Raw genomic sequence first — 23,923 nt, forward strand, 5'->3', positions numbered from 1 at the left:
AAAAAAAAAAAATGGTCACATTTTTTTTTCTTTTGATGGAAAGAAAAAAAAAAAAAAAAAGAGAAAGAACTAGAAGTTTTCATTTTAGAAATATTGTTTCAAAGACTAAAGGCAAGACGTTTTGCAAAAACATCCTCTGCAGTGAGTGCAGTGATGCAACAAGCATCGGATGACTGAGAGGACCTCGGGACGCTTGCCCGGATGCTCTCAGCCATCCGATGCTCACTGCACTCACTGCAGAGAATAATTACTTAGGAGTTTTCTACACAATCATGTACATACTTGGTTCCGCTTTCAACCATTGAATGGGAGAAAGAAGACGTGTTATTACACTTCTACGCCCTTCTGCCCCCTTTCGCCAAGACTAAATAAAACAAGTGTTTTTCACCTTTTTCCCATAAGCAAATTAAGCATGATAACTATATATAACACAAAGGTTAGCGTTTTGGGAGCTAATTGTTTATTTTGTTGGATAGATAATCTTACCTACGAGCATCATATCTTAAAATGGTGAGAAATGAAGAAAGAAAAAACATACAGCTCTTACTAATTACTTTCACATTGATGAACTCTTAAAATCTCAAAGGTCCATCTATGTAAATGTTATTATTTTACCATATTTTTTATTTATTATTTTATTTACTTGTACATTTAGCATCCATTATAATAAACTGCTGCTAAATGTGAACGTTTTAATATAAAAATAAAAAATAAAAAAACCCCCGTAGCCCACCCCTACCGGGTCTGCTACGGGGCAGGTTGTTCCTGGCACCACCCACCCCTTGCATCCACAGCCCTTCCCCTACTCTGCATGCCCCTCACTCACCCTGCACACCCTCGCCCTTGTGCACCCTCCACCCATCACATCCAAGTCCTTGTAAACCCTTGTGCACCCGTGTCCCATGCCCCGCTCCCTGTGCACCCTTTTAAGTCATCCCACCCCATATGCAACACCCAAGCCACCTTGCCCCTGCGCAACCCAGCCTAACCACCCATACACCTCAACACCCAACCTTCTATGGAAAAAAATCGTCTACAATTTCGATCTCGTATAATTCCGTGAAATACCACCTTCAGTGGGTGACACGTGTATTGATACCAATGCAATGATCTAGATCTGATTTAAATGACTCTTCATTGATTTAAGGTTTTATTAATTGTACCAGATCTGGACCATTGCATTGGTATCAATACACGTGTCACCTCCTGAAGGTGGTATTTTACGGAATTGTACGAGATCGGAATTGCAGACGATTTCAACCCAACCCTCTACACGTGGACACCCTACTGCAAGCCACCTCCACCCGCACCCTGCTGCACCCTCAGTCCACCCCACTCCGGCAAAAAATCGTCTGCAATTCTGATCTCGTACAATTCCGTGAAATACCACTTTCAGGGGGTGACACGTGTATTGATACCAATGCAATGGTCCAGATCTCGTTGAATGATCAAACTCACAACCAATGGAAGATCGAATGATAAGACCACTTGGAATCTGCTAAACAATGATTGGATATCTTTCAACTGATCAAACTTGGCTGTTTGCAATCTTGCATACAAAAGTAAGCATTCAAATGCTAAATGATAAGGCAAGTAGAAAGGATATGTTAGTTATGAAAGAACTTTACGAGAAGGTAGGGAGAGAACAACATTGAAAGACAATCAATTTTAGAGTGGTTCAGAGTCTCGATCCTACATCCACTATCAAAGTCCACCGAACTTAAAGGATTTTGTTTTCACCATGAGATTCCTTTCCAAATGGTAGGAATCAAGCATTTACTAACACCAATCTCAGTCCTTCATATTGACAACCAAACACAGACCTTCAGATGGCACCCATACCACTTTGGCCAAGTAGATCCTTCAACCAAATCATTTTCCATCGGATTGAGCACTAGGGCCATCATCTTAGGATTTCCTTCTTTGTACCACATGTACAATTGTGAGCCCACTTTAAGCTCACATCACTTTTGCAACAGATGATTTCTCTTAAATTCTGAAATTGCACCATATGAAGTACATCCCAATCTCACAAGATCTTCGCTTTTGCCTTCTATCAACGTGATTGAACTTATTATTGAACACTCTGATAAACACATTATAAGAGGCTAAATTTATAGACTGAGCCTGGACTAAACACACTCATAATCTTGAAAAGTACTTACAATAATTCGTACTTCAACATATTACAAGAAACAAAAGAAGACACACATAAAAGCAGCATACTTATGAGCACTTCAATCATTCTTGTTTTAATCAGTCTTTGGATCGCTAACACTGTCCCACTAACTATCCTGGAGAAAATCATGTTCAAGGAGAAATTCATGGTGCATGGCCATAAGATACATAATGTCTGGGTCATGTACCACATGATTCTGGTCCCATGCAGTGAGTAAGCCAAGCAACAAGATGGGATGGTGGATGGGTCCACATTATTGGTCTCACACATCATTTGTTGGAAATTGATCCATTCCTCTGGATGAGATGCACGTGTAATATAGAGATCATAATGAGCTGAGCTGATGACGGAAAAGGTAGGGGGGAAGGTTAAATAACGATTATCGAAGAAGGGATGATCAATGAAGGCTGGGAGAAGTTGGTATGGTTCACGATGGAAAATGATGATGACATAATCTTCAGTAATTGTGGAGAAAAACTATAACCAAGATTGAATAGGTTGAAATTCTTAAAGAAGCTTTGCAAAGTAGCGCTGCTCAACGGGAAAAACAGGACGAGACTCTGTAAAGTATTATATTGTTTGAATGACTCAACCAAATTTATAGGTAACAAACTAGTTGTTAAACTAGCCGTTTAGAGTCAAACTCGGTTTCACTAAGATATTCAAATTTGAGTTCAGACTGATAATGGGAAGTGTGTTAATTATTCACTATATCCAAGGCTTACCTAAGAAAGAACTATTCATTTGGAGCTCATAAACATCAATTAAGATGCCTAAAGTTTCTCATAGTTTGTTAGAGTCCCAAGTCTTGCATTTATGGAAAACCGTCAAACAGAGGACTAAAACACCTACTCCTTCATAAGTCTGTCTAATTTTACTTAGTTTATATCATTAAAGCACGAATGACCGCAACTTATCACGAAAGATCATGAACAATAAGGCCATTCAAGTTTTCTAAGTTAAACCACATAGTTCTTTGGGTTTCTACAGAGGTCTCTGTATCTTTTATGGACTTTCTAATATTGTAGAGATCTACACATCAAGATTATAACTTTAAAGCACAAATAATCTTGATATTCATAAAAGACTTTTTTCTCTATCTTGATCTTCTTTAAAGCTCGCTCTTTTTCTCTCATGATCACGGACGATAATCATTAGCAATTCTTTATCAACATCAACATATTTTATTTATTTTCATAGGATCCGCCTCAATGCATTGGATTCTTTCTTTTATAATATTAACACACACGTTGGAACAATCAAACACACATCAATCAAGATTTTCATATTCAAAACACTTGATCAAAATACATAGAATATATGTGTGTTAATGATTTGATCAAAACCCACTAAAACACCAATTATATATCCACACAGTCATTGATTTGTGTGAAACTGTAGAACTGAGTTGTTCTTCTTTTACAAATCAACATAAAAAATAATGTTCAGAATTGAAAAATGTCTTCTCAGGTTAGGCCAAAGACAAGACATGGTTGGGATGATGAGCCATATCCCATTACCTTGAAAGCTTAAAAGGACCAATGGAATTCCCCCACCAACTTCTCTCTTTGACAATCTATATAAGATGATCAATAGTAGACAAAGAAAACGATGGAGAGAAGTGATAGCTTTGTTTACGCAACTCCCACTTATTTAAAGACTTTGGTACGTGGTTCCTTGTCATCTTCAACCAATGAAAAAGTTCCCTTTTCCTCAAAGGACATCAGCCCTTTTGAGGAAAAACATAAATTTTGGTCTTATTTTGTTGAGGAGAAAGTGACTGTGATGTATGAACAAATTAACTTGGACAAAGCCTTTGGGTTTTCTAAACAATTACTTCTTAATCATATCTTCAATTAGCTGAATCTAGACAACCACTTATACTAATGGGACCATTAAAAAAAAAAATCCTTGTATATTTTTGGGGAGTAATAAAAGAATAAGAGGGTTCACACTTTAGTACTTCTAACTGTTTAACTTAAGGGAAAATTAATAAACATAGAAAGGTCACATTGCCTTATGACATGATAGCCATAGACGCCAAGAATTGATGTGTGGGAGACAGAAATCTATACTATCTTATTAGTCAAAGTACTACAGTTTGAAACCAGCATGAGAGGTAGGGTGCAAATTTGGCCCGTGAATTTGCACCCACACTGACCTGCCTTGAGCCTGAATTAGGGTTAGATGTTTTAATCTTCAAGGTGAGATAGGGTTAGATTTTTCAGGTGTGGGTCATAAAGGTGGGTTGGAGGATCCACCTATGCAAGCCACCCCAGGTAGCACCCAGACCACACCGGCGGGTGCTACCGGTGGGTCTAGTTACCCGCCGGTAGGACCCGAGGCCCAGCCAAGACCGGTGGATCTCACTAGTGGGTCTGGCTACACACCGGTACCACCCACCAATGTCCAGCGGGTTCTTACTACCCCTATTTCCCCTCTTCACCCAGCCTTTGGGAAGGCGAAGGGTGGTCCTGAGTATAATAGGTTCTATTTGTGAATAAATATGTGCTTAAACACGTGTTGCGTATGTTTGATATGAGACAAATGGATTTCTATATCTTTTTGTTTTTTTAATAATCGAGTGAATTGACTTGAGATAATGATAATTATAATTATGAATTAGGATAATTTTTTAAAGTTTTAAACTCAAACAAGGTTAGGGCCAATCTGGGTCAGCCTGGCCTTGAATGGCAAAATAAAATTAAGGCTAATCAGGGTTGGTTGAGGTTTCTAGGCCTAGGGTTGGTTGAGGTTTCTAGGCCTTGAGTCAAGACCATGACAAACATAGGCTAAGGTAAAAGGATCTAAGGTTGGACTAGGATTTTAAAAAGCATAACTCAACCTGGATTTTTTGCAGCCCTATTCAATGATTAAAAGTAGATTTAAATTTTGTCCTATAATTTTTTTGATAGCTTTTTTATAATTTTTTTTTTTTTGGCTGACAAAAGGGTTTGTATTGACTTTATGTTCAATTTTAATTTTAAGTCACTTGCTCTTTTGGGGTAGGATGCTCTAACACTTTTGTGTCTATCTCTCTTCTTCTCACATAAAATGACTTTGCTGCCCTCCTATGTAGGATTATATTTCATCACACCTCACTAGTGCGCTCCTCTATGTCGTTTGCTCAGAGAATCCTCTCTCTTATTTTTAATGTCCCAATTCATTAGATTATCATCCTAAACCCCTTCTCTCCAAAACAATTTATGTATCTTATAAAAGTATGTACTTTTTTCTTTTGGAAAATTTTTCAATTTGACCCAAATGCCTCCCATTTGCTAATTTAATTACCATTCTCTCTGATTCGATCTCCACCTAAAGTTACCTATACTCACTAAGCTTAAGAGGCTTTGTGTGAGATGGACTCCACTTTGGCTCCATGTCCTAAGGGTTGTGGATTATTGGAATATCTGCGTTTCCTATAACCACCAGCCATTATGGGAGGCTAATGGATTATATATTAAATAAGGAGACCTTGGTCCTCCCTCTACCGTACGAAGTACACAAGCACAAGCTCTCCATTATCTTGTGAATATTATTGTGAAGGTGAAGGGGAAGAAATCTTTCTCCATTAAGGGCTTGAAAAGAAGGTCCGTACCATCCAAACAAGAACGACATCAATAGTTGTGTGTTCATCATCTGGAATTCATGGCTCATTGGTAAACACTATGTCGTTGAACTACTCATATTGTAGTGATTCATTGCATAAGGTAAAAATCGGATAGAGTGTTGTAATGAAATATTCTTACATGACTTATTCGTGGGTTGCCCTGATGGTTAGAGTGAATTGAAGATTGTGTGGATAGTTGTACAGTCTCAGATTCGATTCCCTATCTGTGCATCTGTAATTTAAGTGAAGACCGTGGTGGTGAGTTGCTACGCCAATCTTCTCAAAGATTAGTTGAGGTACATGTAAGCTGGCCTGGACACCTTGGTTAATAAAAAAAAAATTCTTACATGACTTACTACTAATAATAACTCACACACTGCCCTCTTATCTCTTCCTACCTAGTAGCTTATTTCTCTTAAAAAATTGTCAATCCCAAATTGTTGCCTCTATTGGAATTCCTCTAAAGTGTCAACATTGTTTTCATATCATTTTTTCTTTTCTATTTGAAAATGAATCCTTAGAAAGTGTTGGCTAACTATAAAAGTTATCCTCCCTTTTGATAGAGAATGGAGGTGGGTTCAAAAAATATTCAATGGAAATCAACTTGTGAATCGATAGATAAGCTAGCTTAGTGATTCATGACATCTGATGAAAAAAGAATAAAAGAAGATGGACAACATCATCGCGCACTATTTAACAAATCTGGCATTATATCACTTTTCAGATTCAAAATAAATAAAGTTTGCCCATACTTAAATAGCAATAGACATCTTGTCTTCTCTTAAGATATTTCCCTCATTGCTCCACCCCCTAGTTTGATGTATCTTCTTTTGTTTTGTTTCTTCCCTACCCCTTAGTTTTGATGTATCTCCCCCTTTTGTGGTGATTGTTCCGTCCCCCACCCCTTGGGTTTTATTGTATCATCCCCTTATGTGGTTGTTTTGATTGGTTGAGTTTGGGCATCTCTTTGGTTTGACGCTCTGGCTTGTTGTCTGACTTCTTTTTGGCCACGTGACCAAGAGAGTTATTTTGCCCAAACATCAGTTCATAATGTCTTGGCATTGCCCAATGGCCAATGGTAGATTGGTAGATTGGTAGTCAACAATAGGCAAGATAAATTGCAAAGATCCTTGTTGAGCTTAGGGGCGTCAAAGTTCACCAAAACTAGCCGGATTGATCTGGTTCAGTAGAAACCAAAATCAAAACGGGTTGGTTTCAAGCTGTTTTAATAACAGATCGAAATCTGAACCAACTTACTGACACTCTAAGTTAAGACTACTTCATGTTTAATTTGTTAGTAGTTTTAATGAATGGCCTTCCTTTCACCCACAACAAAGGAATTTTCCTTCGTTACAGAGCTTGAGAGCGCTGGGATGGGACCTCAAGGGTGTTTTCAGCCCCACTTTGCAAGGGAAGAAAGTAATTAAAACCCTAGATTTAGGGGTGTAAATTTCAGACCTGGCTTAGCAAGTCCAACCATGCTCGACCATTTAAAGCACAAATCGACTCAGCCCAATTAATAAACATATCAGGCTCAAGCCTCGCCCGATTATAACAGGTCGTTCTCGGCTCAAGCCTTGCCCGATTAATGGATCAAATTGGCCCAATTTTGGTCCAGGTTGATTCGGTTTCAGTGTGGGAATGGTGAAACCAAAACAGAACCAATAAAGAAATTTTGATTTCAGTTTCGATGTGGTTTGATTTTGGTTTCTTGTATCGGTTTGTAACTGGGTTGGTTTCCATTTTTTATCCTGTTTGGATTTGATTTTCCTTACAAACTTATACAAAACTTGGTTTTCTAAGTAAATTTGGGCCATTTTCGGTTTCTTACCGGTTTGGTTTTGATTTTGGTCCAGGTTTTGAGTCGGTTCCCATTTACTTTTAGGTCCATTTCAGTTTCTGGTGCGGTTCATTTTGTTTGGGGGTTACAATATCCCAAACCGAAACTGGCCCAATAAGGCTCTGGTCCGATTTGGTCCGGACTATTTTTTGTTCGATCCAGCCAATTTTATTAGTTCGATTTGGGTTTGGACACCTATACCTTATTTGTTAGTCGTCCAACTGGACCAACCGATTATAGGCCTACCTAAGCCAGACCTAACCCGACCCTTTAATCACTACATACAATTCTCATTTAACCCCAATGCCCATAAACTAAATATGGCAATGTTAAGATACGCTTCTGATATTAAAAAAAGAAAGGAAGAAGAAGAAGATAAATCAATTGACTAAGCGCCCTCTCTCCAAAATAATAAAAATAAAAATCTAAAGATTTGTGAATTTTCTTAAGAAATCAATAGTCAAACCAATTATAATGTATGAGTTAGTAAAAGCAATTAAATTTCTTAGAACCGAATTTGTTTGATCAGTACAACCTGTATTGAGATATGTTAATAAATGTTTACCCTAAAAAAAGAGATATTTTAATAAATACTAATTATTAGAATGCTACAAGTTTTATTGAAAATGATAACAAACAATAACATTCTTATGCATATCTTTGTTATTATCCTTCCATATCTCTCTTATATCGTTACCAATATATATATATATATATATGTATTTATTTATATTATATCTCTATTATGCATGAAGAATTTAGATTTTTACAAACTAAATTTAAGAGTTGACTTAATTTTAAAAAAAGGAAGAAAGAACGCTACTTGTCTATCTTCTCCAAGCTCAAACACAGGGTGGTTTGAAAAGAAGATGTGGAAAGATGCCCTGCTCCTTTTTTAACCACTCAATTTCTGAACGTAGAAAACGCAAACGAATAACGTTCTTTCTCCATTCAAAAAATTAATGAAAATAAAGATTAGGTAAAAATAAGTAGGTTGACTTACAAAAACTTTCAACTTAATTCTAATAATATACATATATATATTACAAAATAATACAGTTTGACCTATGTTACATTAATAAAGGAGAAAACAATGCCCAAAGGGAAATAAGTCGAAGTATGATTCAAGGAAGTAGGTTGACCTAATTGTAGCAAATTGATAAATATATATATATATATATATATAAAGCTCATTTCAGTCCAAATGTCTCTTCTTCCATAAAAAGATTTTTCTTTGAGACTTTTTTAATTCAATCTTCTTCAGTCAAATCCTTTTATCTTTAAATTTCTTATTTTCATGGAAAGCTTAAGAAGAATGCATGCATTGAGTTGCTCAATAGAGTTAATCTTTGGCTGAACATTTGGAAATCTAAACTTCTTAATCAAGCTGGAAGACAAGTTCTTATCCATTCAACCTTATTTGCTCTTCCACACCATTATATGTCTTGTTTTCTCCTCCGAACTAATATTAACAAAAAATTTGACTCTATGGGAAGACAATTCTTTTGGTCTAATGGAGACAAATCTCATATTCATACCATTGGGTGGAGTACTATTTGTAAGTCCCTTAAATCTGGAGGCCTCAATTTGAAGCTTGCAACTAATTTGAACCATGCTTTACTTGCTAAAAGAGCTTGGTCTCTCATTTCTTCTCCTCAGTCTTTATGGAGCATTCTGATGAAATCTAAATACTTTCCCTCAACTGAATTCCTCCATGCTCCCCACCATCATGCTCCATCTTGGGGCTGGTCCTCTATTTTGAAAGGATGATCTGTCTTGCTCAAAGGTCTCTTTTGGAGAGTGGAAAACGGTCGTAAAATAAATCCTTGGTCCGATTATTGGATTCCTAGTTTTCCTCCTCCTTTGGCTCCATATCCATTACCCTTACAAGCTCCTACCACTGTGGTTGATCTTGTCCTTGCAGATGTTAAAGAATGGAATTCAGATTTAATTTTTCATTGGTGACCAAATGATATTGCTCAATCAATTTTATCTATATTCATTCCTCTTTTTGAGGTTGAAGATACATTTATTTGGTCGCCAACAGTTGATGGAAAATTCTCAGTGGCATCAGCCTATAGGTTTACTCTTAATGTTGATGATCAAGTTATCAATCCCATATGGTTGAAGCTTTGGCATTTACAATGTGCTCCTAAAATTAGATCATTTCTTTGGAAACTGTTACAGGACTCTATTCCTCATCCTGCTCTCTTATGTAATAGAGGAATTAATATTAATGCTACATGTCCATTTTGCTCCTTCAATCCTGTGGATACTCAACATATATTTATCAATTGTTCTCGGCTTCTGAAGTATGGCGATTATCAAGAATTGCTTCCATTCCAACTCCCAATACATCAATTCAACAATGGTTTTCCAGCTTATTTACTTTAAATATTCAGGTCAATGCAAGAGAGTGGATTTGCTCTTATTCTGGTACTCTCATCTGGTATTTATGGACTTCTTTTAATGCTGCATTGTACAGTAATGATCTTTCCTCATCGCCTTTTGTTGTATTCAAAAGTAGGAGAATGGCTGCTGAATATTTCAGATCTTCAAACTATACTGCACAACAATGTCACACCATATATATTTCTTGGTCTCCTCCAGTGAATCCCTTCCTTAAAATCAACTTTGATGGCTCTTCTTTGGGAAATCCAGGTCCTGCAGGTATTGGTGGTGTTTGTCAAAACAATTATGGTAGATTTATTTTTGGCTTTGCTTGTTATGTTGGTGCTACTTTTGCTTATGTGGCTGAAGCGCTCGCAGCTCGATTGGCATTAAAGATGGCCAAAGGTCATCACTTCACTCATGTCATTCTTAAAAGAGATTCCCAATTTGTGGTTGATCTTATTGCTGGTCGTTTATCTTCTATTCCTTGGAGGATTGCCTCTATTATTGAAGATTGCAAAAAACTTTGCTCCTTTTTTGTTTTAGTCAATGTTGTCCATATTTATCATCAGTGCAATTCTGTTGCAGATGCTTTAGTCTCATATGCATCTCATCATCAGTGTATTTCTTGGGAGGATAACCCTCCATCTTTTATAGTTACTTCTTTATTTTAGGACTTTTGTACTACCTCTTTTCCCCACATTTTGGGATCTTAATATAATTTGCTTATCAAAAAAACAATTAAAGAAATAAATAAAATAATCTGACTTGTCACTTCCCAATCTGCTTTCAAATCCCATGTCAATGACGAACATCCTTCTTCTTCCTTCTATTTCTTCTACCCTTCTTTCTTTCCGTGTTTCTTTCCTTATTTCCTCTTTTCTTTTTTTTTTTGGTGCAAAACTTGGGTATAATCATTTTAGGAAGCCAAGCCAAAGCAACGTTTTTTCTTCTTTTTTTTTTCCCTAAAGTACTTATGTGTCCCTAATCCTATTTCTACCACTGCCTTCCAATTGAACAACCCGCATGAGGATTCAACAAAAGTAATACCAATTACACTAATAATTTTGTCTACTCAATTAGAGATGGTCCAACAAACATCCTAGGAAGTTACTAACCTCCCCTCTTTTTTGAATTATCATATCATAGTTTGTATCGGTGTTACTAACGTTTGAAAACAAAATCAAGTTGGACTTAAGGTATTATATTTCAATGAAAATTTCATGTTCTCAGAGCAAGGACTTCAACAACGACAACTTTGGGGGAGACAAATGTTTTTGGCATCATACAAAGTCTAAGATTAACAAACTATCGATAAAGTTCAATTCTCATACAAGAGCTTACTTCAACTTATTCTAGAGCTTGTTCCATAACCTTCTAACAACTCATGATCACTTCCTTCAGTATCTACTTGTTGAAAAATATACTTTAAATTCATATCCATTCCTCATTTGTACAAGTACAAAGATTCTAATCAGATTATGATGTGTTTACGATAATTTGCTAATAATGCATGTTAAGACCTTATTTTCTTCTGATCTTGATGTACCAACCATTTGGCTTAATATTTTTCTTTCTTCTCATTAAAAAAATAATTTAATAATAGCATGTAATGGTATAATTAGTTGCGCGAGTTCACCAATTTCCCAAAAAAAAAAAAAAACATCTTTTTCCTTGTGTTCTCATGCCCAAACACAACTTCAAAATTACCACACATTCTGTATAAAAAAAAAAAAAAAAAAAAAATCTCATAACTATTGATGCCCCTAGACACCCGCGTTGGTCCCTACGCTGGTAAAGAACACACGCCCCACAGCAATCTCTTGCTTTTATTTTTATTACTTTTAACATGACAATTGACAAATTGATAAAATGAGTTTAGACATCTCTCTCACACACGGACCAACGTGCGTATTTACTAGCATATATATAACACAATTGGCAATGTTAGATGTGGACTTTAAACTTGTCGAGCCGAAGCTGCCACCACATTAAGCTAGTGTTCCTAGAGTTTTTTTATTTAAAAGACTAAATTATAGGAGGCAAATCTATTTTATTACTTAAAAAAGTAGATAGGGGAAGGAAAATAGGCAACAGAAGAAAAAAAGGCAAATCGTCGTAATACCAACTCATATTGTACATTACTATGTCTTTACCAACAATATACCCAAACATGCTGCAGCTACGTAAACTCTCTCTCCTGCAATGTACATATATATATATATATAGTAATACCAACTCATATTGTACATTACCATGTCTTTACCAACAATATACCCAAACATGCTGCAGCTACGTAAACTCTCTCTCGTGCAATGTACATATATATATAACTCAGAAGCACAAACCTGATAGATAACTCTATGGGTCCATGAAAACCATAGTCTTTGCAAGTTCTAATGCCTTCTTACGTCCCATAAACTTCTCCACAATAGCCAGTGCAAACTCCATGGCAGTCCCTGGACCTCTGCTGGTGATAAGATAGCCATCAACCACGACCCGATTCGCAACCTCACTCTGATCAGAAAGCTTGCTGCACATTGCTGGATAAGCCGTGGCCTTCTTACCCTGTACATAAACCAAAACATTGTCAATTTTTTTTACTAGATCCGAAAACAGAAAACTAAATGAGACTCAAATGTATTGATGACATAATAGCTCATACCTTGAGTAAACCATGAGGCTCCAGTACTAAAGCTGGAGATGCACATATGGCACCATATGGTTTATTTGATTCCATCTGCCTTTTTAGTAGGTTTACCAGTTTCTCTGAACTAGCAAATGCTTCGGCACCACCAAGCCCACCCTGCAAAGCCTCAAAATTAATTCAGAATGAAATATTCAGGGGATCAGTTTTAAATAGTTCAAACTGTGACCCAACTTACAGGCAGAACAATTAAGTCATATGACAACTTTGCAGCCTCTTCAAGGAGCATATCTGCCACAAGTTTCACTTTTCGGGAAGCCAGAATTTCTAGTTTTTCTTCAACAGAGGCAACCACCACTTTTGCACCCACTCGCCGCAAAATATCAATAGTCATGGTAGCTTCCATCTCCTCTGTGCCATTGGCAATTGGCACAAGGATCTAAAGATAGGAAAACAAGAAAACAAAAAATCAAGACATTGATCTGAAAAGGGTGAAATCATCAATCTCCCTGCTCTTCCTCAAGACACAAGGGAGATCATGAGCATCTATAAACAAAAGAAGATTGTACCAAGAAGAAAATAAAGCATCAAAGTAAAAGATGCGTAAGCAGAAGCTAAACAACTAGGAAAAGTTGATGCAACTCTCTTTGATCCATGTTTCTTTTCAACAATACTTTTGCCACCAAAACAGCGAGTGGTAACAGAGAGAAGAACAAGGAATGGGAGCATGCTGAATCACTCCCCCATAATAGTCAATAGAGGCAAGTATGCAATGGACAAACAAAATAAATGGGGAGAAAAACTGTGGCTAGATATCTGAATGAAAAGATACAGCACAAAAAGGACAAATGAAAACATTTATGAACATCCATCCAAAGCTGACCTGAGGAGCACTGTCGAATTTCCACTCCACTGGATTCAGCTCAGTTATCTTGTCATATTCGTCCCCATGATTGGATCGCATAACCTGGAAAGAAATCAACTGTCATGTACAGGCAAAAAAAGGAAATAACCAAGAATTCTGCAAACAGACGGAGAAATTTAAGTTCTCTTATTTTCTTGCCCTCTTTTTGGGAGAAAGAGAAACACTATCAAGACAAGGAATATGGATCAGGCACCAATACAAGAAGCACAAACAAACAACAGAAACTGCTGGCCTCCCCGGGGAAAAGAGGGGGGGGGGGGGGGAGGCATCAACACTTGTCCGATGACAATACACAGGTATTTCTCAAGAGGAAGAATTGGAAATGTTTAATAATGCTAATGATACTTCAATACTTCAATCGCAAAGTGAAGAACCAGGAAAAATTCAAACTCTTAATAGACAACAAAAAAGATGAGATTCAAACAGACATGATGTTGTGCCCTTTTCCCTGAGAAGAATCCCTTGCTTTGATAAACATCCGCAATCTCATTGACAGTTTTAGGCTTCCAGTGGAACAAACGATTCGATCAAGAAGCAGGAGTTGAGTGTGTCTAACAAAATGGAAAATTTTCCATGTCCCACCTGAAGGATCTCCAAGACATAAATTTGCATAACCCTTCCAGAATCAGATCCTTTGTCAATCATGTACTTCAGCGTTCCAAACATGGAGCTGTGAAAATAATTCAGCGCTTGTGAATTACCTTGTCCATTGGGGCCAAGTAAACCTCAAGAAGTCCCGCACCATACAATCTAATTACTAGACTCAGAAGAGCCTGGGTTTCTCAATAGTTTGACCCCATCATGAGGAGGCTGCCAAACAGGAATAGTACTGTTAAGCAGGGCCGCAGAGTTGATGACAGGTTTTCATTTCCTTTTCTTCTTTTTATTTCTTTTCTTAAAGAATTGGCCAATGAAAGCTTATCAAGTATTCTTATCGTTGCCACTCACCTTCATTTGCCCTTTCTCTATTCAGTTCCTACTTTTTCCCTCCCAACATGAATTTCATAATTCCATGCAAAGCCCTATCCAAAACCTATCTTAGTATAAGATAGACCTTAGCCATTAAAAATGGTTGAACCGGGGAAAAAAAAAGGGGGGGCAATTTGTATGGTTCTTGAGAAACCAAACAAGAAACTTCTGTTTTGGAAAGGGAAAATGTTCACAAATAAAACCAGAAATATTTGGCTCAAGCTGAGCCGGATAGAAGCCAAATATGTCGCCTAGGCGTGGCATCCAAGCGGCTTGCCTGGGGCCTAGGCAATAGTCGCCTTGTTGCACTGCATGTCGCATTGTGTTTTTATATTTGTTATTACATTTACTTAAGATATTATTCATAAATAAACAAATACTCCTTATTTGAATCCAATAAAAATAGTTTAAAAATCAAATTCCAAAAGGATTAAAAGTCAACCCCCAATCCAAGAACAAAAATTGGATTTTAGTTATAGAGGCAATTTTCAACTTTTAAATGCTGGGGTTTTTCTCAATTATGAAAATTTTATAAATCATATCATGTTAAAACATTGCTAAAAACCAAAATTCTGGTAAAATAATCTTTTATTTTGATATCCATAAAATTATTTTCATTTAGGCGATTTTAACAATATTCGCGCACTTTAAAATAAGATTGACCAGAACATAACTTTGCCATTACAACTCAGATTTAAGTAATCTTAGACTTATTGGAAAGCTGTTTTATGTTATACCTAATACAAAAAATCTCCTGTAAAAATAAAATCATTTGACCAGTCAAACTTATTACAAAACAAGAGAATTTCTCTAAATGTTGATTTTTTATGACTTAATGTTGACTTTTTATGATTTGATGTGTCTAAATACTGATTTTTAATGACTTAATGTAGCTTAATGTTGATTTTTTATGATACAAAGTATATGTAGCTTACTAAATAATGTTAGAAAATAGGATAAATAAAAAATAACACTTGGTCGCCTTGTTCGCCTTAAGGTGGACACCTTCATGCCTAAGTGCTTAAACAGCCCTCCAATGGCTTGGTTTGCCTTGGCGTTGTGACAACTATGGTCGCTTCTTTGAAACCTTCGACATAGACCTCTTTGGGAGGACTATTTTTTTCTTGTTGTACCACTTTCAAAAGTTCTTCAATTGTCATGGTAACATCCTTTGGAGGTGGACGGTAGAGGGGACCAAATTTGGCTTCAAAATTTTGCTTAAGAACAGTCTTGCGGGCTGATAATTTTATCACCTCCTTATAGAGACACTCAATGCTAGCTCTGATACCACTTTGATGTAAGGTGTTTTACCTAAGTAAACAGCCCCAGTTGATAACAGGCTCCAAACCAAATCAGTTCCAAGTTTCAGGTCTGGAATTCCAGTAGAACCACACAAATAGGACTCAATTTTAGAAGAAATAAGAACTCATAAAGCAAGGCTCAGTAGAGCCTAAGAACCTGGTCGAAGGGTGTCCTTTTGGTGCTTGATAAAACCTCCAAACAGCAACTCAAACACAATACAGGCTGGGGAGATATGACTGTAACCAGAATTAGAGCAAGACTTAGGTAAGACCTGGAGATTTTCAATATCTAACAAAACCAGGCCAAGGATGGGGCCCAAAAGCAGGTCGAGTCTCTCTCCTAGGTCCTTCAACAAAACCCAAAAGGCTGGCAGCAACTGGCTTCAGACTTGGGAGGAACAGCAGGTCGAACTCCAGCAGAAAATAGGTACCGATTCTGAGTAGCAGCCTGTCTTCTGACCTCAAATTGCTGCTGATGTTTAGTTCTTCAATAGGGCTTCCACAGGGCTTGAATGGGTCTTAATAGAATGATAAACAAAAAGGGAAAACAGAAGTGGAGGGGGGGAGGGGAGAAAGAGAAGAGGAATGGGGGTTTGGGTTGGGCATCTCACCCTCTCAGGTTTCAGGTCGCTCAGCCATGAGTTAAACTCAAAATTTCATGGATTCAAATCTTCTTTCCAATGACAACCAATGGCCTCTTATATAGGCCTAAAGCTGATTACAAAGAACGAAACTCTAAATTAACTAACTTCTTGGAAATTAGAAACTAAGCAAAACTTTCCTAAAGCCCAACTACTTGTTCACGAAAAAACATAAAAATAGAGACTAACTAATAGCCAATAGCCTAATATGTCTACCAAATTTAATTAAATTGTCAACCAAGACAACCAAAAAGTAAAAAAAGATTGGCCAAATCTGCTGAGATCGATGGGGCTGCTGGAAGTTCTTGAACCTTCTTCCTTCCAAATTGCAGGCAGCTAGCTGGTCTTCTAGAAGCTTCACTTGAGGACAAAATAATGGAGAAAGGAAGCTGATTGATGGCAAGAAATCAGACCCCGTAGAGCTGGAATCAATGCACCAAAAAAGGGAACCAGATTTGATGCAAACTGGTCTGGTTCGACGGGCTAAACCAGGACCAGATCTGGGACAGAACTGAACCAAGTATTGGTCATCTCGTGCCCTCCTTTTCACAGCCCTATCTACATCAAGCACTATGTATTTCAAATCTGTCTCTCCAACAATCGATTACAAGGTATAAATAAACAAAAATCAAGTCACCTATCTTGAATGTAAGACTGAAACTAACTTGCACCCAAACTCTATCTCCTAACTCAAGTCTTAAACTAAAACAGAGTTTAAAATTAACTAGCCTACAATCTCCTACATATCCTTCCCAAAGCAAACATAAGAAAATAAAATACGTAACGATTAAACTACTACCAGCCCTTATTGGACCAAAAACCCAGGTTGGGCTGGTTCCATCTGGGTTTGGGTTTCCAAAGCCAGTCATGCTGGTCCAACCAGTCAACTGCTGCTGCATCAAACACCTTAACATAGTACCGGTTTGAATGCTCAAATCAGTACCCAATAACAAGATAATTCAATCAAAGGAATGTTCAGATTAGGGTGATTTAAAATAACACCAAACCAGGTGGTTCAATGAGGCTGGAATTAAGGTCGCGTTTAATAGGTAATGGGTACAAGGTTTGCTGAAAGTTTCAGCTCAAGGATGGGTAAAACAGGAGATATTATCGATACCTGGTAACAAACACCCAGGTTTTACAAAGTTGGATGAGAATTTGATGGAGAGCCCATAGGGGCAGGGAAGAAACCCTGAGGCGAACTCAGAGTTTCCGGGGAGGGAGAGAAGATTCGCACAAGAAGGGGTGGGAAGGAGAATCACACACACACACACAGCCTCAGACTCTCAAACATTAACTCAATTCATCCTTCAAATCTATTTCTAATTGAATGATTCCACACATTTAAATCGTAAAAGAAAACCAACATTAAAAGGAAACCTACTCTAATTTGGAAACTCAAATTAATTGGAAACTAAATCCTAGTAACTATCTCCTACCTAAGTTACCAAAAATTAAAAGATTGCATGAAAATAAAAATCCTAAAATATCCTACTAGCCAAAGACTCAATATGGGTCCGGTTCATCTCTCGCTGGATACCCAGATGGTGAGATGGGTATAGATCGTTCCATGAGTGTGTATCTACATCAATTCCCCCGATGTTGAGAAAAACTCATCCACGAGTTTTGTAGAACGGGAGAATCAACACCAATCGATCAGTATTCATCCTTGTATGTATGAAGTCCCCATCAAAACCATGACCGAATGCTATGAAATCCACGTGAAGTTCATAGGTGATACAGTGACTCGAAAAAATAAAATCAATCGGTTCGCTGAAGAGTTTAATCGATTTAAATTTTTTCACAAGTTGATCTTCAACTTCCAATAATGCCATCTCATCTTCCACCATTGGTGACTCATCGTCTGGCTCATCTACCTGTTGCTCAATGGCTGAGATCACATAACTGAAGGTAGAGTGTGCTTGAGCGATGATATCCGTGCAATGTCATTAAACCTCATCGAGCTTTTCTCATATCAATTGCATTTGTTAACGAATATCCAATAAAAGATCGACATCCATCGGCTAGGTTTGCTATTCAGAATCACTATGGACCCACTATGACAAGAGAACACGTAAACCAAAAGGTTAATGGCAAAAGGGTAATGAAATGGAGAGAACAATGGCAGAATGGTAAATATATGGAAGTCCTTTAATGAGTGGCACACTTGTAAATACAGAGAGTCTTACTCTAAACACAAAAAGTCACGTGTGGTTGGAAAGGTAAACTTGGAAACCAGTTAGGAAATAGGACTAAAGATAATAAGATGGGATGGGAGGGGTAAAAGGGGAAATACAAAAAAAAACTAAAGTAGACAAAAGGAGGGATCGTGGAGGTGGGTTTTACTGACAAAGGTGAGTTCCCTACTTGGAGGAGATGACATAACTAGATAAAGGGCAGAAATCGACTCCGATTTGAAGACGACAACTATGGAATTTGATTGGAATGGGCTTCTTCCGTTGGCGATGGGAGCAAATAGCGGTAGGATTCGAGGCAAGCAAAAGGCAATGAAAACGAGCACAGGTATGTTTCGGTCTCCCTCTCTCCTTAAAAGGAAGGATCGTCTTCTCTTATACTTCTTCTTCTTCTTCTTCGTCTGGTCTTTTTTTTTCTTTTCTATTTTTGCTTCTTTTTTTTTTTTGCAATATTCTTCTTGTTCTCTCTACTTCTTCGACTTCTTCTTTTTCTTTTTCTTTTTTCTTTTTTTTCACTTGCTGCTGGCGGAAAAGGGAAAGAGGAGGCAGTGAGGGTCTTCTGGTTGGGAATCGAAGGGGAACAAAAAAAGGGGGGAGGGATTAGGGCTAGGGTTTCAGCAAGCTTTTGCGATTTTTTTTTCCTCTAAAACCCCAACGACAGGTAACCGACAAGGGTTTTTTTTTTTTGAATCTCAGCTCTTGTTAGAGAACAGAAATAGGGTGGGAAAGAGATAAGGGTTAGAACACAAGTAGGGAAAGAAAGAGAGGTTGAGCGGAGGAAGGAATTGGATCCTTGAGCTCTGATACCAATTGATGGAGCGCCCGTAGGGGTAGGGAAGAAACCCTAAGTCGAACTCAAAGTTGCAAGGGAGGGAGAGGAGATTCGCACAAGAAGGGGGGAAGGAGAATCACACACACAACCCTCATGCTCTCAAACATTAACTCAATTTATCATTCTTCAAATCTGTCTCTAATTGAACGATTACATGCATTTAAATAGTAAAAGAAAACCTACTCTAATTGGAAACTAAATCCTAGTAGATATCTCCTACCTAAGTTACCAAAAATTAACAGATTGCATAAAAATAAAAATCCTAAAATATCCTACAAGCCAAAGACTCAATATGGGTCCAATTCATCTCTCGCTGGATACCCAGATGGGTATGGATCGCTCCATGGGTGCATATCTACATCAGAATTCTAAGAGCTGGAATAGGCGATATAAATAAGAGCTAACAAAAAAAAAAAAAATCCCAGATAAGGGTTTGATGGCTGTTGAAGAAATAGTGGTTAAAAAGCTAGTTGCGGGTGGAATTGACTACTGTAATTAAGGGGGGATGCACAATGGATGAATAAAATGTGTGTTCAGCAGCCCTACACCAGGACTGAAAAATCTAATGCTTTACCTATTTTTGAATAAAATGTGTCAGAGTGCTTTTAATTTTCATCAGTTTGCTTTAAGTCATGAATGCATTATGCACTCAATGTAGAAGTCAAGAGTCTTGACAATCTAACGAGCAAACATCCAAACCTCTCGTCTTCATGTTAAAAGGCTGGTAATGCTGGTAGAATTAGCTGCTGTAATTGGTGGGGGGGCCGAAGCACAAGGAATGAATAAAACATGGGCTCAGCCCTACACAAGGAATGACAAATCCAATGTTTTCACTGATAGTTTGAACAAACTGTGTCAGAGTGTTTTTAACTTCCATCGGTTTGGTTTATGTTCTGAATGAACTATGCAATTTATGTAAAAGTCAAAGAGTCTAGCAACGTGACGAGCAAACATCCACACCCCTTGGCTTCTTCAACCTTTCTCTCTTGGTTTTCCTACTGAACTCAACAGATAATGGATGACAGAGAAAAAGAAATCAAAGAAATCCATAAAGAAGGTAAAAGGATAAACATCCCATTCAATAGATACCCAGTTTGGTTCACCAATAATCAGAACCTTCAGGTGTATTTCCATCTGGGAAAAGAATACTCCCATGGCTAAAGATCTTCCAGGAACAGTATCTACATCATATCCCAAGTTTGATTGAAGTAAACTCTATAACTTTATTGATGTGTCAACTCCAAGCTCATCATAGTCCAGCACTAATTGTCAAACCATATGCACGAGATGAGATTGGATTCTTTCTTGAAGAAGAAAGAGAGGAAAAAAGTATACAACCACTCTCTCTCTCGGAACAACCACCATCCAAAGGGGCTGGGAGAACTCAAAATGTATTACACAACTACCCTTGCACAGCACAACTGCCACAACCACAGCCTACTAAATCTGCAGTTTTGCAACTACAGAGCCATGGTTGTTAGTGGCCAACAAAAGAACTTCAAACTTGTTAAGTGGATGGACACAATTTTTCTAGCCCAGAAGCAGGACATCTCTCTCTCTCTCTCTCTCTCTCTCTCTCTCTCTCTCGGAACAGAGTAATTTTTCCAAACTAAAATAGAACAATGGCCCCTGTAATACTCCTGATTTCTTGATGGAGGATGTTATCACCAGAAGCTCCATTTGTCTGGACATAAAATGCCTAGAAGTAAAATAAAGTAAGAAAAATATTTTACTTCCCATGACATATTTTACAGTTTTGGGGCAATGAAATAGTGGTCCCTGCAATAGAACTGAATATCCCATATGTTTACTTTCTGTGAGATAATTTCTACAATGAGAATTTCACATTCTTTACTTTAGGTTCAACCATTTTACATCAAAACAAAAGGAGCTTGAATAAGAACATAAATGGTTTTTATTGCTGAAGGTAACAGCACTAGGCTCTCCCTGACCTACTTTCCACATTTCTTCCCAATAAATGCAACGTGTCACTAAAGATAAGATTCCAATTCACTACTGCCGTTGAAGCTGAACTAAGCATGGAGGTTACCTGAGATCTTTCAATGTCACCTTTATAACCCATATATACAGTACACAAACAAAAATGAGCGAAAGAAATAAAAGAATCTCAAAAGTTGCACCAATTGGTAACAACAAAATATAAAGCCAATTAAAGTTTCTCACTTCTATAATGACGAAGAGCATATGCACTGGTAAGAAGAAATCAAATGTTGCCAAGATGGTAGGAGACAAGGGAAGGCTAGAGATGTCCTGGGTTGAAGTGGTAAAGATATGAGTGTAATTTTGAAACAGGCTTCATGTAGCCATATTTCCATTTAGTTGGGATCGGGCTTTCTCAAGTAAAGCATCTCACAGAATTGCTCCCTCCTGGAAAATTTACTAATGGAAGACAACAATGACATTATACCTAAGACAACAGATATGTGACATCCACCCAGTGCAAACGAACTCCACCTAGCAACAGTCAATCAAGATGAACCCTTTTCTGTTTCCTAAGCAGCCAGAACCCCAGCAGCTAAAGACTAATACATTTGCAATTTTAACCAATCGCATATTCACAAAATATAAAGGAAGAGCAATTCCATATACTGCGTTGTCCTTAAAACTTCAATAACTATATCTGCGATCGAGCATACTTTTTAGAACCTAACAGGAAACAGAAAACCCATCAAGTTCGTACCCTGTTTTATTCAGCATTGCTTGTGATGGCATAAACTTTCAATATTGTAAGAAGTAAATGCCCGTAAACTTTCAAGCAGATGCAATTCCCGTAATAAGATAATTAACTAAAGAGAAATATAAAAGATGGCAAACATACCATTGCCCCGGAAACTTCATCAGCTTTTTCTTTCCCATACAATTGCTCAACCAGCACCAGGGAAAACTCCATGCTTGTGCCAGGTCCACGACTGGTTATAGCTTGACCATCCTTCTGGACTCTCGATTCAACTACATTGGCAGTCGATGCTAATTGATCCATGAATGATGGATGGCAAGTTGCCTGCCAAAGCCAAAAGTACCAGAAACCACCAAAATCATCAAGATAGTGAAAACAATCAGAAAATAACAAACAATGATGAACAAAAAATCAACATACTGCAACTGATTCGTCAACCAAGGTCTTACTTTTACTCCCTTCAGCAAACCCCAAGAGCCAAGTGCAACAGCAGGTGCAGCACAAATCGCAGCATAAAGTCGTCCATCGTCCACGTGCTTTTTGGTCAGCCCTTCTAGAATTGTACAATCTCGAAGATGAGCAGCACCAGGCATTCCACCCTGGATGACAAACACTGTCAAACCCTAATCCCCTAAAATGTTACATTGAATTCCCAAAAAAAAAATAATAATAATAATAATAATAATGGGAAGAGGATGACGACGAAGAATGGCATAAAACATATGGCAATATTACAGGTAGAGAAATGAGATCGTAATCTTTTCCAGCACAGTCAGAAACAAGAGCATCGGCGATTAGTTTCACTCCATGGCAGGCATCAACTTGAAGCTCCTTCTCGACGGACGCAACGGTGACGTCAGCTCCACCTCTTCGCAGGATATCGATCATGTTCACGGCCTCCAACGGTTCTGTACCATCTGCAACCGGAACCAGCACCTAAACCACGAGGATCCATAGTTTCCGATGGTTAGCTCTGTCGAAGGAACAAAAAAAACCTAAAGAACATAAAGGAGATTGATTACCTTCCGCACAACAGACGCCATCGTTGCTACAGTAAAGCTCTTCCGAGACGTAGAGAACAGTGGAGTTCTTGTTCCAGAGAATCTTATAAATGGGGATGGGTGCAAGCGAGGAGAGAGAGGCGACAGGTGGCGTAAAGCCATTACTCGTGGCTCTTGCTGGAGTGAGCATCTCGAAATTTCTAGCCACGAGACAATTTGGTTCCATATAGCTTTCCCCTTGAAATTTGATAACGGGCCCTGGTTTATTTGGTTCTGCACTCCTGCTGATATGAACAAGGGCTGTTTGGATACGAGGATTCGCTTAGCCGGGCCTATGAGTAGAAAGAACAGACGGTTACTTCGGACCAGAAACACCTGTCGAGTCCAGCTGTCAGGGTAACCTATAGCCCGGAAACGGAGCTTACGAAAAGCCTGCAAATTTTATCGGGCTTTACCAAGCCCGGTCCGATATAATTACAACTGGAACCTAATCACACGTAGGTTGGGCCGATTTCTACTGAAAATTTTAGGGGAATTAATTATCACTCCCCTACACTTGGCCTATATTTAATAAAACTCCTCTATTTTTTACTTATTTACTGATACTTCTCTGTTTTTTTATTTTTACATTTCTTTCTCTCCTACTCTTTTTAAATACCCATTACCCTTCCTTTTCACTTGTAATCTATTACAT

The 23,923-nt window shown here is 37.9% G+C and overlaps 1 protein-coding gene across 1 annotated transcript; it reads right to left on the reverse strand.

Moving 5' to 3' along the window:
* Positions 1–12,120: 12,120 nt before the first annotated feature.
* LOC122060201 (protein DJ-1 homolog B) lies at positions 12,121–23,410 on the reverse strand. Its single transcript, XM_042623397.1, has 8 exons — positions 23,251–23,410; positions 22,964–23,164; positions 22,678–22,827; positions 22,370–22,552; positions 13,551–13,634; positions 12,906–13,106; positions 12,686–12,826; positions 12,121–12,588 (listed from the first exon to the last, which is right to left on the reverse strand). The coding sequence occupies exons 1-8, from the start codon at positions 23,389–23,391 to the stop codon at positions 12,382–12,384; spliced, it is 1,308 nt and encodes a 435-aa protein (XP_042479331.1). The 5' UTR covers positions 23,392–23,410; the 3' UTR covers positions 12,121–12,381.
* Between the last annotated feature and the right edge of the window lie 513 nt (positions 23,411–23,923).

The sequence above is a fragment of the Macadamia integrifolia genome, chromosome 13 (assembly GCF_013358625.1).
Source record: "Macadamia integrifolia cultivar HAES 741 chromosome 13, SCU_Mint_v3, whole genome shotgun sequence".
In the NCBI taxonomy this organism is placed as follows: Eukaryota; Viridiplantae; Streptophyta; class Magnoliopsida; order Proteales; family Proteaceae; genus Macadamia; species Macadamia integrifolia.